Below are 18,038 nucleotides of genomic sequence, written 5' to 3'. Positions count from 1 at the left end.
TATCCTTACCTGTATGAGTAGGCAATGACCAAAAAAAGAGACTTGCATTTTTTATTTAGTGATGAAAGCTTACGGGTTTGATATTGATGTCAAATGTTGTGGATTTTGTAAAGGTTGCAAATGGCTATGAGTCTTTGGGTGTGTGGGATTTTGGTGTGGAAAAGTCGTAAATATATTTTGTTTTTAAAATAAAGAAAAATAAAAATAAACCTTCTAATTGATTATTTATGAAGTTGGCTATTTTTTGTTTTGTTATAGAACTCATAATTAATAGGTTTCTTTGTAGTGTTTTTTTTTTTTTTTTTTTTTTTTGCTATTTTGTGCAGTATGAGCTATAGTGATAAAAATAAAAATTGATGATGATTTCAAAGTTTTTTTGTGTTTTTTTTTATTATATATATTTTAAAATTTTTAAGGATACAGATTTCCAACTAAAGCCAATATTAAAATTTGATAAATGAAGGTGCTTTTAGCCAATTTCTCTTTGTTTAATCTCGTTCTCTTTATACTAATACTTACAAATGATTTCCTTCATTTCATTGAGATAATAAATTGGGTGTTTGAGATTGGGATTTTCATATTTGGTTGTGTGTAAGAATGAGTGGTTAAAGAAGTGTTTGGGAGGTTGCTTAAATTTATGTAATTTTAGGATATAAAAATATTTTATACTTTAAATTCTTAATTGTAGATTTTAATAAAGTCTAATTTATTACTTAAAAAAATAGAGTCTTATAGTGTTAGACAACTTTTTAAAAATAAAATATGAATTAAAAAAATCAAGTTTCAAAGCATTCAACAATATTGTGGGCAAACAAAAATATTATACAACAAAATAAGTATTATATAATATGAATGTTTTAATATACATAAAAATAATTTCAAATGGAATTATAAAGTATTCGAGCATCGCGCGAGACATTAACTAGTATAAAAAAATGGAGGGCTTAAATATTCATTGAGATTGGCAGATTGCTTCCTACTATGAGCCACATATGATTCGTTGTCCCTCTCTCCCCCTTCTTCAAAACTATTTCAAATCACCAGCTTGTTGGTTTTCTTCACATGCCCACTATAAAGGACATTGGTATGGCAATTAAGTAGATGCAGTGCCAATATGTGAGTTGGTCTCAATGATCTTGGAGATAAGTAGTTAGAGACTTGTGTGATTCGTGGAAATATATAATTATTTTGAAATAAGGTATAATATATTATTCATTCTCTAAATTTTATCCTACATAATTCGTTTCTCTAAAAATTAAATAATTTATAAAAGTAATTTCTATCTCTTTTCACAAATATATAATTTTATCATTTTTTGTATTTTTTATTGATATTATTATTTTGTAAAGTGGTTCATATTCTTCTAACTCTTGTTATTATGAATTATATTTTCTTATATATATATATATATATATATATAAATGAGGGTATTCAAAGCTCTTTGAGTATCTAACTATTCCTTCGGTTAAGGCTGTCCATAGCCACCAATAACTCCTAGAACTGACCGACCCGATGCCACTTGAACCAAGACCAACCCACGGTCGGTAATGGGTCTTTGACTAAAAGCCCGAAGGGTACGAGTCAAGTGGCGGTTTTGGGTTTTGAAACCCAACGAAAACCGAACCGACTGAAGGTCTTTCATGGTAACACCATCTCTCTCTCTCTCTCTCTCTCTCTCTCTCTCTCTCTCTCTCTCTCTCTCTCTTGTTATCCGACAAAATCTATGCCAAATCTCAATGGATCCAGCCAAATATCGGCCTCGTTAACAAAACCTAAAACCAACAAATACAACCCATACCCGACAAGACCCGAATTGGCCAATCTGACAAGTCTTCTTGGTCAGTTTCGGGTTACTTTTTTCCCTACCTAAGGTTTTCGAGACAAGTTCGGGTTGGGAACAAACCTGATCCGTGGACAGTCCTACCTTCGGTGCATGCAATCTCCCGTCCCACGCACCTCAAGTTATTATATTTTCTTAATTTCTTTTGGTAAAACTAAAATTTTTAGTTTTAAAATTCAAAATTCTCTTAAGGAGATTATCATAATAATCAAAACTTATCACATAATTACTAAAGAGGGTAAAAATCTAGGATGAAGAATCTTCATGAAAAGGGCTTGACGGACCCATATCCATGGGCCGGTAGAGGGCAAGCCCAACTTGTGCAAAGGTCTGTTATGAATAGATCCTGCGTTAATAGATACAACAGGAATGGGCCATGCGCCCACATGGTAGCCAAAAACCCTATATGGGAAATACTTGTGACACACACTAAACCACTATAGAATCCCAAGGTAAATAGAATCCTAGCACAAAGAGGATTCCAAAAGATACGCGCGTTCATAAAGATCTTCTCTACAAGGAAAAGTCTTATCCATCACGCTAGGGTCTATTCAAGAGGATTCCTATAAGGAAAGGACTTCTACACCAAGGAAGAGATGTCTACCTTCTACTACTATAAAAGCCCCAATACCCTCACAAACAGAAGGACGCATAATTTACCCTTCTCTAGCACTCTAGAGTTATGAGAATAGTTCTAACTTGACCTTCGGAAGGTATTTGGCCAGCACCACACTAGTGCTCTCTGTTAGGTCTTTTCCCTTCACTGTGCAGGTATCGTTATGAGCGTGCGAAGATTGTGTGGCTCACTGGTAATATTTACAGCATTATCAGTCGGCGCTGTCTATGGGAAACAACGACTACAACTTGGGAAACAACGACTGCAACTTGTACGCCATACAAACACTACCCGGACAAAGAGCTGCATGGTACTTACACGCTCAATGGCGACAACCAACAACATTCAGGAAGACGAGCCACAACCTTTTGCCCTGGAGAGACAGGTCCTAACCCTTATGGCAACAATGGAGCGCCTCACCAAACAAAATCAGACCCTAAAGGAATAGCTGCGACAGAAGAACGCGGTGATGGGAAACCAAAAGGAAGATCAAGAAGGGGCCAGTGCTGATCGCAGGAACCAGGAGAGACCGGAGGGTAGTAACGCCCCAAGCAAACTGGAGCGACAAAACACGAGCCTCCCAACCCTCATGGATACGGCTCTACCACCTATTGTCGTGGAGATGCAGGCAATGAATGAGCAGATGGAAGTTATGATGAACGCCTTCAAGGGACGAGTATCCAACGATCTTGACGACCTAGTCAACCGAACCGACTCACCATTCATTGCCTCCGTCAATTGCTTCCCTCTGCCGCATAAATTCTGCATGCCACAGATAGACAGTTACGACGGAGTCAAGGACCCTCTAGATCACCTAGAGACCTTCAAGACCTTGATGCACCTTCAAGGAGTTGCAAACGAAATCATGTGTAGGGCCTTCCCTACAACGCTGAAGGGTGTTGCTAGAATTTGGTTTAGTCTGTTAATGCCAAACTCTATCAGTACTTACTTTTAAGGAGTTGAGTGCCCAATTCACTTCACACTTCATTGGAGGGCACAGATACAAGAAGTCTACTGCATGTTTGATGAACATTAAGTAACGGGAGGATGAGACGCTGAGATCCTACATAACCCATTTCAACAAGGAGGCCCTTTCAATTGACGAAGCAGATGACAAGATAGTTGTAGCAGCATTCACTAATGGGTTATGAAAGGGTAAGTTCCTATTTTCTCTATACAAGAATGATCCAAAGACCATGTCAGATGTGCTTTACAGAGCCACCAAATATATGAACGCCGAAGACGCACTGCTGGCCCGCGACAATAAGCCCAGAAAAAGGGAGAGATAGGAGGACACACGGTAGGATGGGGGGCGAAAGGTGGCTAGGACCGGAGACCGACGGGATGATAGACGCTCCAAACCCTCCACTGGGAGGTTCACAAGTTTCACCTCATTAACTGCCCCAATAGATCAAGTCTTAATGCAGATCAAAGATGAAGGAGCCCTGACGTTCCCCAGCAAGTTGAAGGGGGATCCCAAGAAGAGGCCGAGGGATAAGTACTGTTGTTTCCATCAAGACCATGGGCACGACACAACTGATTGCTATGATCTAAAACAGCAGATAGAGACCCTTATAAGATAGGGGAAGCTACAGAGGTTCGTTAGTAAGGAAAAAATGGATCCACCTCAAGAGCAGGCCCTGCGACGGGAGAATGAGCGCCCAAGGCCGCCCATTGGAGACATAAGGATGATCGTAAGGGGCACGGCAACTTCTGGGTCGTCCAAAAAAGCCCGGAAGACCTACCTGAGAACAGTCCAAAACATCCAGCTTATGGACACAGTACCCAAGATGGCACGGATCGACAACCCTATCATCTGATTCTTAGAAGAAGATGCTCGGAGGCTACACCACCCACATGACGACGCGCTTGTTGTCAGCCTAAGGGTAGGAGATTACAACATGGCAGTTTGGCAGACATCCTATATTACCCGGCTTTTTAGTAGATAAGGATTGATAAAGAACAGTTGGTCCCGATTAATGCCCCTCTAGTTGGTTTCGAAAGGACGAGAGTGTTCCCCATCGGCGCCGTCACGTTGTCTGTAATGGTGGGTGATTACCCCTAGCAAATCATTAAGGAAGTAACATTCCTGGTGGTCGACTGCTCGTCCGTTTACAATGCCATTCTCAGACGACCTACCCTCAACTAATGGAAAGTTGTAACTTCAACCTACCATTTAATGATCAAATTCCCTACAGATTATGGAGTAGGAGAACTACGTGGAAATCAGGTGGCAGCGCGAGAATACTATATTGCTATGGTAGAGATGGAAGATCATCTACAAACAATATGCATAGGAGAACAACGGGCAGTAACGGAGCCTGTGGAAGAATTAGAAGAAGTGATCCTTGATGACTCAAGGCCAAAACGGACGACCAGAATGGGTACACTCGCAAGTTGGCCGGTACGCCAAGCGCTCACAGCGTTCCTAAGAGACAATCAAGACGTGTTCACCTGGAGTCACGAAGACATGCCAGGAATCGACTCCTCGATCATAGTTCACAGGTTGAATGTATTGCCCTCATTTTCCCCAATCCAGCAGAAGAAACGACTATTCGCTCAGGAGCGGGACAAAGCAATAGCCGAGGAAGTTCGAAAGTTGCTTGAGGCAGATTTCATCCGAGAAGTGTACAACCCCGATTGGTTGGCAAACATGGTCATGGTTAAAAAGGCCAACGAAAAATGAGGATGTGCGTAGACTTCATGGACCTCAACAAGGCTTGCCCTAAGGACAACTATCCACTCCCACGGATAGATACTCTGGTGGATTCAACTGCAAGACACCAGCTTTTAAGCTTCATAGACGCTTTCTTGGGCTATAACCAAATTAAAATGGAAGAAGCTGATCAAGAGAGAACCTCTTTTGTTACCAACCAGGGACTGTTCTGCTACAAGGTGATGCCATTCGGACTAAAAAATGCTGGGGTGACATACCAGAGATTAATGAACAAGATGTTTGCACACCAGATTAGGAGGAATGTGTAAGTTTACGTTGATGACATGCTAGTGAAGAGCCTGCACGAAGATGATCACCTAGACGACCTTTGAGAGACCTTTGACACACTCCGGTTATATAACATGAAGCTGAATCCAAACAAGTGCGCATTCGGAGTGCCGGCAAGGAAATTCTTGGGTTTCATGGTATCCCAAAGAGGTATAGAGGTTAACTTGGAGAAGATACGGGTCATAATGGAGTTAGAACCACCGAAGACTGTCAAGGTGGTGCAAAGCTTGAATGGCAAAATCGCGGCCCTGAACAAGTTTGTCTCGAAAGTAATGGATAAATGTCTACCTTTCTTCTGTACTTTGAGAAAATCGTTTGAGTGGACGGACGAATGCCAGATGGCGTTTGAAAACTTAAAGGCATATCTTTCATCTCCCCCATTGCTCAGTCCATCCAAGCCAAGAGAAGAACTCTACCTATACCTAGCAGTTTCACAGGTCGCTGTTAGCACAACTTTGGTGAGAGAGGAAGACGGATCTCAGAGACTAGTCTACTTTACAAGCCGAGCACTCCGAGGAACAGAAAAGAGGTACAATCAGATGGAGAAGTTGGCCTTCGCCTTGATAACCGCAACGCGAAAACTCAAGCCGTACTTCCAAGCACATACCATCGTTGTCCTGACGGACAAGCCCCTGAGAAGAGCTATGAGTAGCCCCGAGGCTGCAAGACGAATGGCTTTATAGGCAGTGGAGCTTAGCGAGTTTGATATACAGTACCGCCCACGAATGGCTATAAAAGGGCAAGTAGTGGCTGACTTCATTGCCGAATTCACCCTCAGAGACGGCCAGGAGGCAGAGGAGACGCGACAGTGGAATATTTATAACGACGAATCTTCCAATAGACGAGCAGGAGGGGCTGATGTGGTAATCAAAACCCTGGAGGGGGATAAGATTGAGTGCATGATTTGACTGGATTTTCCCACGACCAACAATGAGGCCGAATATGAAGCCTTGGTAGCAGGGCTAGACCTCGCAAAGGCTGTAGGTGCTGAAAACGTGGTCGTGCATTGTGACTCATAGGTAGTAACAAGTCAAATTAATGATGGCTACGAGTGTAAGAATGAAGGGATGAAGAGGTATCTAGAAGAAGTGAAGAATCGAATCAATGGCCTCGAGGTCAGATTCGTTCAAATCCCAAGGGGGGAAAACGAATGCGCCGACCATCTAGCAAAAGCTGCCTCAGCAAAGTTTATGCTTGTCCCCGAACAGGTATTGTCATTTGTTCAAATCTCCTCACTTATTAATGACGGACAAACCCAGCTGCTTGAGAAGCTCACGGTGAAGGGAACTTAGTGGAAACCTAAGTCCTGCCTTTAGCATTTGTTCGTACACCCCAACACCTTCTAACCCTTCATAATAGCATTTCTCTGACATATAGGGTAGACGGATAAGGATGTTATCTAGAATTTGGAAATTGGCCCTAAGAGTGTTGAAGTATTTTTCCTTAATGGTGGACCTAAAATTATGCACCGTCCACTCCGGTAGCATGATGAACTCCTTAAGTCCATCAGCACCTACGACGGACTTTACTGGTTGTTCCTTGTCGTCATTAGAAACTTCCTATGGGACGGCCATCTCCATATCCTCATTTGTTGAGGATGAGGAAGAGGCGAACGGACTCCTCTCTTCATTTGGACTCTCTTGTTCTTTGTGACCGAACAAGAATACTTCCTCGTAATCCGCCCCGTCATGGACAACTGACTGGTTACTTGATGCAATAGACATTGCCTACACGTGACGACAAAACCTAAGACTCTGACAGGTCTAGAAGGGATGACGGGTGTATAAAGTCTAGGAAAATGAAGAGTATCAAAAGGAAAAAGAGACTTGTGAAAAAGAGAGTACTTACCAATTTAGTAACTGAACGGAAGAAGTGTGTTAATGATGGATACAACTACTGAATGGAGTGGTCTCTGACAAGGTTGACGGTTGCGCTCTGACAAGGTGTTTCAGCAAAAAATGGAGAAATGAGAAAGGAAGGGTGTGATATTTATAGAGGAAGTGCACGGAAGACAAAGCGACGCTTCGATCCGAGATAAAATCCAATGAAAGAGCAACGCATGTCATGCGTCATAAATGGCTTCCGGACAACCTGTTAGGGATGTGCACAGGTCACGGCGTCCATATTGAAATCATCAACCCACAAGCCTTTGAACCGTCATCCTCGAAACCTTGAAACCGTCACCCCACGGGTCCTTCCACTCAAAGATGATGAACCCATGGGGTGAGGGGGCAACTGAAGAGGGTAAAAATCTAGGATGACGGATCTTCATAAAAAGGGCCTGATAGACCCATGTCCATGGGCCGGTAGAGGGCAAGCCCAACTTGTGCAAAGGTCTATTATGAATAGATCCTACGTAAACAGATACAACAAGAATGGCCATGCGCCCACATGGCAGCCAAAAACCCTAGATGGGAAATACTTGTGACACACACTAAACCACCATAGAATCCCAAGGTAAATAGAATCCTAGCACAAAGAGGATTCCGGAAGATACGTGCATTCATAAAGATCTTCACTACAAGGAAAAATCTTGTCCATCACGCTAGGAACTATTCAAGAGGATTACTATAAGGAAAGGACTTCAACACCAAGGAAGAAATATCAACCTTCTACTACTATAAAAACCACAATACCTTCACAAACCGAGGGACACATAATTTTCCCTTCTCTAGCACTCTAGAATTGTGAGAATAGTTCTAACTTGACCTTCGGAGGATATATGGCCGGCACCACACCGGTACTCTCTGTTAGGTCTTCTCCCTTCACTGTGTAGATATCGTTACGAGCGTGCGAAGATCGTGTGGCTCACTGGTGATATTTACGGCATCATCAATTGCAATTGATATTACTCAAATGATTGATAGGCACATTTAAATACATAGCCATTGATGATGCCGTAAATATCACCAGTGAGCCACACGATCTTCGCATGCTCGTAACGATACCTGCACAGTGAAAGGAGAAGACCTAACAGAGAGCACCGGTGTGGTGCCGACCAAATACCCTCCGAAGGTCAAGTTAAAACTATTCTCACAACTCTAGAGTGCTAGAGAAGGGTAAATTACGCGTACCTCAGTTTGTGAGGGTATTGAGGCTTTTATAGTAGTAGAAGGTTGACATCTCTTCCTTAGTGTACAAGTCCTTTCCTTATAGGAATCCTCTTGAATAGACCCTAGCGTGATGGACAAGACTTTTCCTTGTAGAGAAGATCTTTATGAACGCGCGTATCTTCCGGAATCCTCTTTGTGCTAGGATTCTATTTACCTTGGGATTCTATGGTGGTTTAGTGTGTGTCGCAAGTATTTCCCATCTAGGGTTTCTGGCTGCCATATGGGCACAAGGCCCATTCCTGTTGTATCTGTTTATGCAGGATCTATTCATAACAAACCTTTGCACAAGTTGGGCTTGCCCTTTACAGGCCCATGGACATGGGTCCGTCAAGCCCTTTTCATGAAGATTCGTCATCCTAGATTTTCACCCTCTTCAGCCATGTAGATTGTATTTTGTATAAACTCAAATTCTCACTTTCAAACAAATGAATGATTAACTCAAAAAAAGAACAAACCAAACTTATAAGAGGAAGAGAGAGGACTTGTGGGAAACTCAAAAGGCACAATAATACAACACTAGAACACATCAACCCAAAGTAGTGATATTAAAAAACATAAAAATTCATCAACCTAAAATAATGTTGCAAGAAAGAATTAAAAATCTAGAGAGAGAGATAGCATAGACACCTTTTTTTTTAGAAGAAAATATGAGAGAGTGTAGTATTTTCTTCACCTTTAAGAGATAAAGATAATAGCTTTATTTATTTTTATTTTATACTTATAGTCACCCAAAATGGACCGAAGTTAAGCAAATGGACTAAAGTGGACCAAATGGACCGAATTGGATGAAATTAAACCAAATTGATCAAAATGGGCCAGATTGGACCAAAGTGGGTGTTTATTATCTTTACCTCTTGAAGTTTATTAAATGACATACGATTCTCTAAGTATGCGTGGAACTGAATCCTTCAATCTGACCTTGAATACTACATTAGCATACAAAATTACAAATATGAATACAGTAACGACGTATGAGTTTTTTTTTTTCTTTTTTTTTTCTTTTTTTTTCTTTTTTTCTTTTTTTCAGATGAGTATAAACTATAAATAAATAAATGGTATCTCTATTTGAAACTTTTTTGTATTACATGTATTTTTTATTATAAGTTCTTAATTTACATTTAGGTTGAAAAACATGTAAAGTCGTGGTAGTAAAAAGTGATGAACCTATCATGATTAGTAAGTTACAGTTAGTTCTGAAAATGTGTAAAGGCATAATACATTATTGCATACATTAATATATATATATATATATATATATATTTTTTAAATGATGGAAAGAAAATAATGATAACTGTGTTACATAAGGCCCCAAAAGCCACTAAACAGCTAATAACAGAATAAGCCTCTGTTAACACCAGATACATAACAGAAGCACAGCAGTACAATCTTCAGATAGTTAAATTTTTTGCAGCGAAAAGCAATTACAATTTGCTTCTATTGAAATTTAAACCTTTAGCAGTTCTGGATCCAAATAACTTCTTAAAGCCATCACCAGACAAGACATTTTCTCTTTTTGTTTTTCCTTTTTAGATGAGGAAGAAGGTAGTTATGGAAATGCTATCAGCTACTGTCCAATATAAGCATACAGAAATTATGGCAAGTGGAACATGAAGGGCTACCATTACCATCACCTTTTTTTTTTTCTTTCTTTTTTTTCTTTTTGTGGGGTTAAGGTCTATGAACGTCTTAACAAAGACTTGATTCAATTTTCAATACAAGAATTAAATAAAATTATACATCCTTTGGAGTCGCTAAGTCCACAGCAACTCTAAAAATTTAAATTCACATTTTCCAAACACAACCTAGTTTACTGAATTTGAAAACAGACTAGGCAATACTAGTGACGTAAGGAAGACCAATTTGTGTGCAGACACCCAATAGAGTATACAACAAAGGATGGAGCTCCACAATTTTTCATTCTTCCAAACAACACCTCAAACATTATACTCGTAGTTTAAAACCCCTTGATTAAATTAACACTATATGTGTTTTAAAATTTTCCTTCAAAAAAACCATAAAATATATTTATATGAGTTAAGCTGCACTTCCTGCATTTCATACATTACAAATCCAAGTCAATGGTGTGTTGTCATCGGATTAAATGCAAGAGACTTTAAATTTTTAACCTTTCAATGTAAAATAGTGAGAGTAAACCTCGATATGGGGCAAGTGATGTGATTCACCACGAGAACAGTAAAATTTTTCCTCAAAAAAACCTCACGTTGCGTGCCTATTATATGCACCAGGCAAAACAAAAAAATAATGTTTGCAACTCAACATGCATTGCAATCTGCATTTGCAACTGTCGCAGTGCACACGCATTGCCAACTTGAATACCGACCTGGCTGGCTTCTGTCGCTCCAGATTCATGCACTCTCATTTTCACTGTGGTTAGCTTAAAGAAATTGCCAAGAGGAGATCAAGTGGCATGCAGTTTGAATTGAAATGCCATATGCCACAACTCACACGGTTGTACTGTCTTACTTGCAAACAATGAGGGTTTGCCAGAGACAAAAGTACTATAGCTACAATATTAATGCCCTATCCATATCCAATTTCGACTTTGAATGAGTCTTTATTTTCTTTTACAATCACACAAGTAACTACAGTTAATATATTGGTGCCGTTTGGATTCGGCTGAAACTTGCGTCTGGCATCTGTGTTCCTTCTTTTTTTCTTTTTTTCTTTTTTTTTTTTTCATTTCACGCATTTTGCAGAAAGGAGGGGGACAAATAACACTGTAGCGGTACTGTAGCAGTACTGTAATGGTACTGTAGCAGTACTGTTTATGAGACCCACAGTTACTTTATTCATAAAAAAAATATTAAAAATTAGTCTCACGATACTATTTACACTTTTAAAAATTATTTTGCTACAGTGTTTTCAGTTTTCAATTTTCAGTTTCAGCAACAATAAGTTCAATCCAAACGGACCCATTATATATCTCAGGCAGGCTAAAACTCCATTGTATCTATAAAACTGTCTCTCTCGTCTGTCTCTCTCGATTATCTGTATGAGACCCTAATTCAATCAAGGGCTGGTGATCACATTCACTTCAGTAATGTCCCACGTTTGCAGTGCTAGTACGTTCAGATAGATTAACTTTTTTTTCCTTTTATTTGTTTAAGTACAGCTTTTTAAAAGCTTTTTTTTTTTTTTCCACTACAATTATAACATCCAAATGCACCAACAGATAGCATCATAGCACAATAGAGTCGATTCAAGTTTCACAAAATTACATTCTATCCAAACAGTCAAAAGCAAAAGTCCAACATAAAGTTAAAAATTCTTATTCTCTCTCTTCTCCCCATCTGTTTTTTTTTTCGTCAACTCTGTAAAATATATGGTTCTTCTCCCACTAGTCACTACTACATCAGAGCCAAGAAAATCGAATGCAGACACTGAACACATCTTTTTTAACTTAAAAACCAGAGAACCGATGCACAATTTGCTTTTATATTTACAGTTCAATCCAGGCTCGGCAGCTACATTGCCAGGTATTCCACCTCCTAACTTTTGCAAACAAGATCTGGCTTCTCTTCCCACAAAATCTGCATCAAATTCAAAACAAATGATCTGAGTTCACCTTGGTATACCTGTAAAACATTCCTCCAAAAAAAAAAAAAAACATTCCCACAACATTCCTCACAAGCCAAAAAATGCCGACAAGATGCCCCTGTAAAATCAAGGGCATTAAACTCAGTCTGTTGTCAGCATGGGCTGTGAAAAAATCAACATCCTCAATTGTACTTGTAAGGTTGAATTTATTCAACCATCTAATTGGCTTTATTCCGTGCCAAATTTGCTTGTAATTCAGCATTTAGTAACCCTGTATTTAGGTGGGATTGTTGTAAGGGTAGTGAGTGAGATAGTGTGAAGATTGCTCAAGAGTGTGCAAGAAAACAGAGAGTCGCGGCTGGGACTCGCGACTGGACTCGCGGCTTCAACCCGCCAGAATCTGCACACGTGCCAAGCATGCTGGAAGATGAACAGTCATGCTAGTTGGAGCACTACAGGACAAAACAGGACAACTGGCCATACGGTTAACTCGCGACTGGAACTCGCGACTTAGTCAAGCCGCGAGGTCAAGCCGCGAGCCACCCCTGTTTTGGAAAAAACCTGACGTTTCGCATTCCACTCCTCTTCAGTATAAATACCCTTTTAACCCACGATTGAAAGAGAGCTTCCAGAGAGAATTTTGAGAGAGAAACCCTAAAGAAAAACCAGATTGTTTTACCCACAATCTCTACCTTAGAGTCTCATCAAAATCCCTCACTCTCTTCCTCTCCATTGTCAAATCCTTGAGAGGCCTTTATACCAAACCTGGTTCTCACCATTATCATCTCTGTGAGACAGTCGTTTGGAGTTCTGGGAAGCAGTTAGGAAGGAGCCAATATTCATTGGTTGATGCTACGGTGTAGTAGCGGAATCCGGAAAGCTAGAAAAGAAAAAGGTTCGGCGCAACCTCGTTGGAGCAAGAAGCTTGGAGGGCTTAGGTGCATTGGGTAGATTAGGCTTGGAGGGTCTATTGCTGTCCTTGTATCCCAACTGTATTTTCTAGTGGATTGATTACCGCTTGGAGGGCGGCGGAGAGGTTTTTCGCCGAGGTCTTCGGTTTCCTCTTCGATAACATATCTGGTGTTATCGCTGTGTTTGCATCTTCCTTCCTCTCTATCTCTGCCTTTACATTATCTGCTGTGGTTTATTTTTGTTGTGGCTTAGATAGTTGTTTAGTCAATACCATGTTATAGCATATGTTAAGTTTCCGCACACTATTGTTTAACATATTGCGTGTGTTGATTAAATTGGTTTTTGGGGGTCTAAATGTTCAAAAGTGTTTTTGTACACGTTTTTGAATTTTCAATTGGTATCAGAGCGGGTACACATCTGTTTGGTTTTATTACCATTGTGTGATCCTTGACTCCCTTTCTTTTTGAGATGGATAGGTCTCAATCCCTTAATGCACCTCCATATTTTGATGGAAGTAACTATGCATTTTGGAAGGTTCGTATGAGAGCCTTTTTATGCTCCATTGATGAATCCGTGTGGGATGCTGTTGAGATGGGTTGGATCAAACCTGAAGCAGCCAAATCCACATGGGATAAGGCAGCACTTACTGCATCTAATGCTAACAGTAAAGCACTAAATGCTATTTTCTGTGGTGTGTCTCCAGATGAATTTCACAGGATTTCTCACATTACTATTGCAAAAGATGCATGGGAGATTCTGGAAACAACTTATGAAGGCACGAAGAAGGTGAAAGATACCAAGTTACAAATGCTGACCACTCGGTTTGAGGAGCTCAAGATGAGTGAGGATGAGTCTTTCGACTCATTCTATGGGAAGTTAAATGAAGTGGTTGTCAGCAAGTTTAACTTGGGGGAGAAGATGGAGGATTCTAAGATTGTAAGGAAGATCCTTCGATCATTGCCGGAAAGCTTCCGTGCCAAAGTGACAGCCATTGAAGAGAGCAAGGATCTTGACGACATCAAGGTGCAGGAGCTGGTTGGTTCTTTACAGACCTATGAAATGTCGTTGCCAAATCAACGGAAGGGTAAATCCATTGCTCTAAAGACCGTTAATGAGAAGGTGGAAGATCAAGGCTCGTCAGGAGAAGATATGGTTGACAAGGATGTAGCCTATCTTGTTAAAAATTTCAAGAAGTTTTTGAAATTCAAAAACAATGGAAAATTTGATGATAAGAGAAATTTCCAAAATTCTGGAAGGGAGAAGAGGGATTTCAAGAGGAAAGATGGAAAAGAATCCCAATCCACACAAGGTGTTACTTGTTTTGAATGCAACGGGCATGGACACTTCAAGAGGGAATGTCCTAACTATTTGAAATCAAAAGGCAAGGTGTACGCCACGACTTTGAGTGATTCAGATTCGTCCGACTCAGAATCTGAGGAGAGCTGTGATGGAGAAGGGAACTACTCAGCTTTCATGACTATTGCTCATGTTGAGTCTTCGGATGAATTGAATTTGCTTGTTCAAGACCTTGGAGAACATAGTGAGGATGACTCACTAGGAATTGTTGAAGAATCAGAAGCTGAAGAAGAAGAAAGCACAGCTACTCTTCAAGAAAATTACAATTCACTGTTGGAGAAATCTGGTGAATACACAAGGGTGGTCAAGGCTGCAGTGAGAAAGATGAAGAAGGCTGAGGAGGACTACAAAAGTCTCCTAATCCGGTATAGGGAGGCCAAATGCGAGATTGAAACCCTTAATGGTGAGCTGTCCGAAGCCTACACTAAAGTGAGATTCCTTGAGAATGAGGTTGTTCAAGCAAATGCAAAAATAGAGAGGGTCACCACCAAGAAGCTTGATGATGTTATATCATCTCAAAAGAGCTTCTCAGACAAATCCGGACTGGGATATACCGGAGGAAGTAGCTCAACTGGAAATGTCACTAAAGAAGTGAAGTTTGTGAAGTCCAAAGATCCAGTTGTAGCTGACTCTACTAGTGTGAACCTCGAGTTGGAGGAGAAGAAGAATGTGGTGGACCATCGGATGCTGAATCATCATAATCAGTATGTGGGCAGGTCTGAGTCTCGTGCCAAGTCACGTCCTCGACCACAAAGAGGTCCTAGAGGAATGTATGTGTGCCATTACTGTGGACTTCAAGGGCACACTCGACCAAATTGCCAAAAGCTGAGAGCAAAGAACAGTGCTACTCCTCAAAGGTCAGGAGGACCAAGAGTTGATAGGAGAACGTGGGCAGGGGATCAACCTAGAGAGCAAAACGGAGATCCCGGAATGATGAACGTGATGAAGATGATTGGTGCATTCACCAACTGCTTGGAAAGCTTCTCACGAAGGTTTGAAAGCCCTAACTCCCGTACCCAATCCTCTTCTAAGGAAATCACCCCAAACGCAAGTGTCGTGTGGGTGAAAAGGGGTACTCATGCATAAGCATTACAACATATCCATGCATTAATACTTCCTATGCTTTGTGACTATGTTTGTTTGGTATGCTTGTTGTTTTTTTATTTTGGTTGTTTGTTTGTGAATATCTCTTAATTGTGTTTTATCATTCTTTTTGTTTCTTAAGTCAAAAATCCAAAAATTACATAAACATTTGAAAATCAAAAGGGCTTGATTGACTTTGTTGAGTTTTTGTCTTAAAACTCGTTTTGCCGTGTACCTTTGTGCTAATGGCTTTGTGCATTTTCGAACATTACTTGTTTTCATGCACTCATATCACTATGGGAAAAATCTTGAAATCTATGTGATTGTTGTAAATAGATCTTCAAACTTGTCATGAATGATTGGTGAATGGTTATGTTGATCTTGAAACATGCATAGACTTGTGTCTATATCTCTTCCCATTTTTTATTTTTTTTTTGCTAAAAAGAGCTCACTAAATGTAAATCTCCAAATGAAAAGAGATATTGAGCTGCAAAAGCCTGTCGCACATTCTAGTATTTGACTAGGAAAAAGGGTAAGCGACCTTATATCAAAAGTGAAATTTCTTTCAAAAAGGCCAAAGGCCTGTTCTTCAAAGAAAAATGTTGTCTATACCTCTCACAATGAGAGATGATTGCCTCAAAAGATCAAATGGTATGGCTGAAAGTGGAGTCAAATGAAAGGCTCCAAGTTATGTTATCAAGTTGTGTGGGAAGTCATATATTCATATTTCTATAATTGAGATTGGTCACATGATCTAGTGCTAATTGTGTATGCCTTGGTTGAATTGATCATTAAAGCTTCACATTAGACAAAGGACTATTTCATTGTTGATATCCACACACAACACACAAGTTTATGTTTGATAAATGCCATATTCATTTGTGTAATTGTACTTGATAAAATGTGTTTTCACATACTCAATCTTTGTTACTTCAAGCACAAAAAGATTTTTGAGTGTATTAGGTGTTTTTGGAAAGTATTTTGCTGAAAAATCTAAAAATTTCAAAAATACAGTTTTACCCTGTTTTGGCGGCTCAGTCGCGGGTGTGTCAAGTCGCGTGCCTCAGTCGCATCTTCGCTGGTCAGTTTTGGCGACTTGTTCGCGAGTGGAAGGTCCAGTCGCGAGATTCACTCAGAGATTTTCGCGGCTCAGCTCGCGACTCACTCGCGGGTAGACCTTCCAGTCGCGAAAAACACTTAGAAAAATTTTTCAAAATTTTCCTCTTGAGTACTTTGGCGGCTTGAGCTGGCGACTGTGTGGCGACTTGAACCAGTCGCGAAAATCGCGTGTTTTGCAGAAACAGGAGCAGTTTTTAAACTTTTTCAGTGTTTCCCTCGAATTTTTGTGACTGTTCATCTTCTCTCTAAACACTCTCCCTCCCAAACTCTCCGTGCTCCCTTTTCCAATTTCTTGTGTTGCATCCTTACAGCCCAAAATCGTCGAGTTCCAGGTATGGGTTTTCTGATTTTCACTCTTTTCTACTTGATTTTGTGCTTTTACCCTTGATTTTTCACATTTGATTGTGTTTTTGAAATGGGTTTGTGTTTCGGTCTCTGCTTTTTGTTCTTGCTTAGCTTGTGGTTTCTGTTGTTATAGTTTGTGTTAATGATAGTCTTTGTCCTATTGCTCTTGTGCTTAGCTAAGTATTCCTTTCATTTCTTTCTGAACTATGAGCTGTTGAGATGTTACTTTTGGTTCTGTTGAAACTGTGTGTTTTTCCTTTGCAAGATGTGCATGTGTGTTAATCTGTGGGACGATTCTGTTAGGCTCAATGTTTTGTGTGTATGTCATATCATTTTCCATAATCTGCCTCAATGTCATTTATTTGCCTTCAGGATAGCTTCACCATGTTGTACATGTGTTTCCTATCCTAGGATTAGTTTACCTATATGGTTGAACTAAATTGCTTGCTGGTTAAGTGTTTGAAGTTCACTTGTTTGATTGATATCTTTCTCTGTTAAATACATGGTACTGACTGATTGTGCACATATATTGTTATATGTTGTTGTGGCCTTTTCTGATTGTTCACAGATGGCTCCTTCACCTCAGAAGAAGAAATCTACTGCGAAGAAGGCTGACAAAAGACTTAAGATGGATCCTAGATTGTTTAGGTCAGTTCATCATTTTGAGAGATACAAGGATAACTTCTTGAATGCAGGAATCATTCAAGAGAGATTTGTGGATTTGGATGATTTAAGACAAACTTTTATTCCCAGTTGTTTTGAAGGAAGAGGATGGGACAAACTTTTAAGTGATTTCCCTTTGGTGTGTGAACCTCTGATTAGAGAATTTTATTCAAATGCTGTGATAAAGGAGAATGAGTTAAATTGCTGGGTTAGAGGGAAAGAATTCATCTTGGATGCACATGTCATAGATGATGTACTAGGGCTTGAGGGTTTGGAGGATGAGGAGTTTGTCAATTTCAAGGATAGGAGTGTCTCTATTGAAACAGTTCAACAGAGAATAGGTGGGCAGAGAGAAGGGAAGTGTTTGAATACCACTGCCTTTCCAGTGGACATGAGGGTTCTAACCATAATAATGATGTTTAACCTTTA

At 40.0% G+C, this 18,038-nt stretch overlaps 3 protein-coding genes across 4 annotated transcripts in view; all 3 read right to left on the bottom strand.

Annotated features, from left to right (window-relative positions):
* Positions 1-18,038, bottom strand: part of LOC126720533 (disease resistance protein Roq1-like) — a 101,573-nt gene that overhangs the window by 51,255 nt on the left and 32,280 nt on the right. The gene's annotated exons all lie outside the window — the stretch shown is intronic.
* LOC126720609 (disease resistance protein Roq1-like) overlaps positions 1-18,038 on the bottom strand; it is a 45,904-nt gene that overhangs the window by 14,276 nt on the left and 13,590 nt on the right. The gene's annotated exons all lie outside the window — the stretch shown is intronic.
* Positions 11,756-18,038, bottom strand: part of LOC126720629 (TATA-box-binding protein) — a 51,557-nt gene continuing 45,274 nt past the window's right edge. The window contains exon 10 of the mRNA XM_050423322.1: positions 11,756-12,124. Within this exon, the coding sequence (XP_050279279.1) occupies position 12,124 (1 nt within the window). The 3' untranslated portion in view covers positions 11,756-12,123. The remainder of the gene's footprint in view (positions 12,125-18,038) is intronic.

Source organism: Quercus robur, chromosome 1 (assembly GCF_932294415.1).
Source record: "Quercus robur chromosome 1, dhQueRobu3.1, whole genome shotgun sequence".
Lineage (NCBI taxonomy): Eukaryota > Viridiplantae > Streptophyta > Magnoliopsida > Fagales > Fagaceae > Quercus > Quercus robur.
The sequence above is the reverse complement of the archived record's forward strand: the minus strand, read 5'-3'. Positions and strand labels throughout refer to the sequence as shown.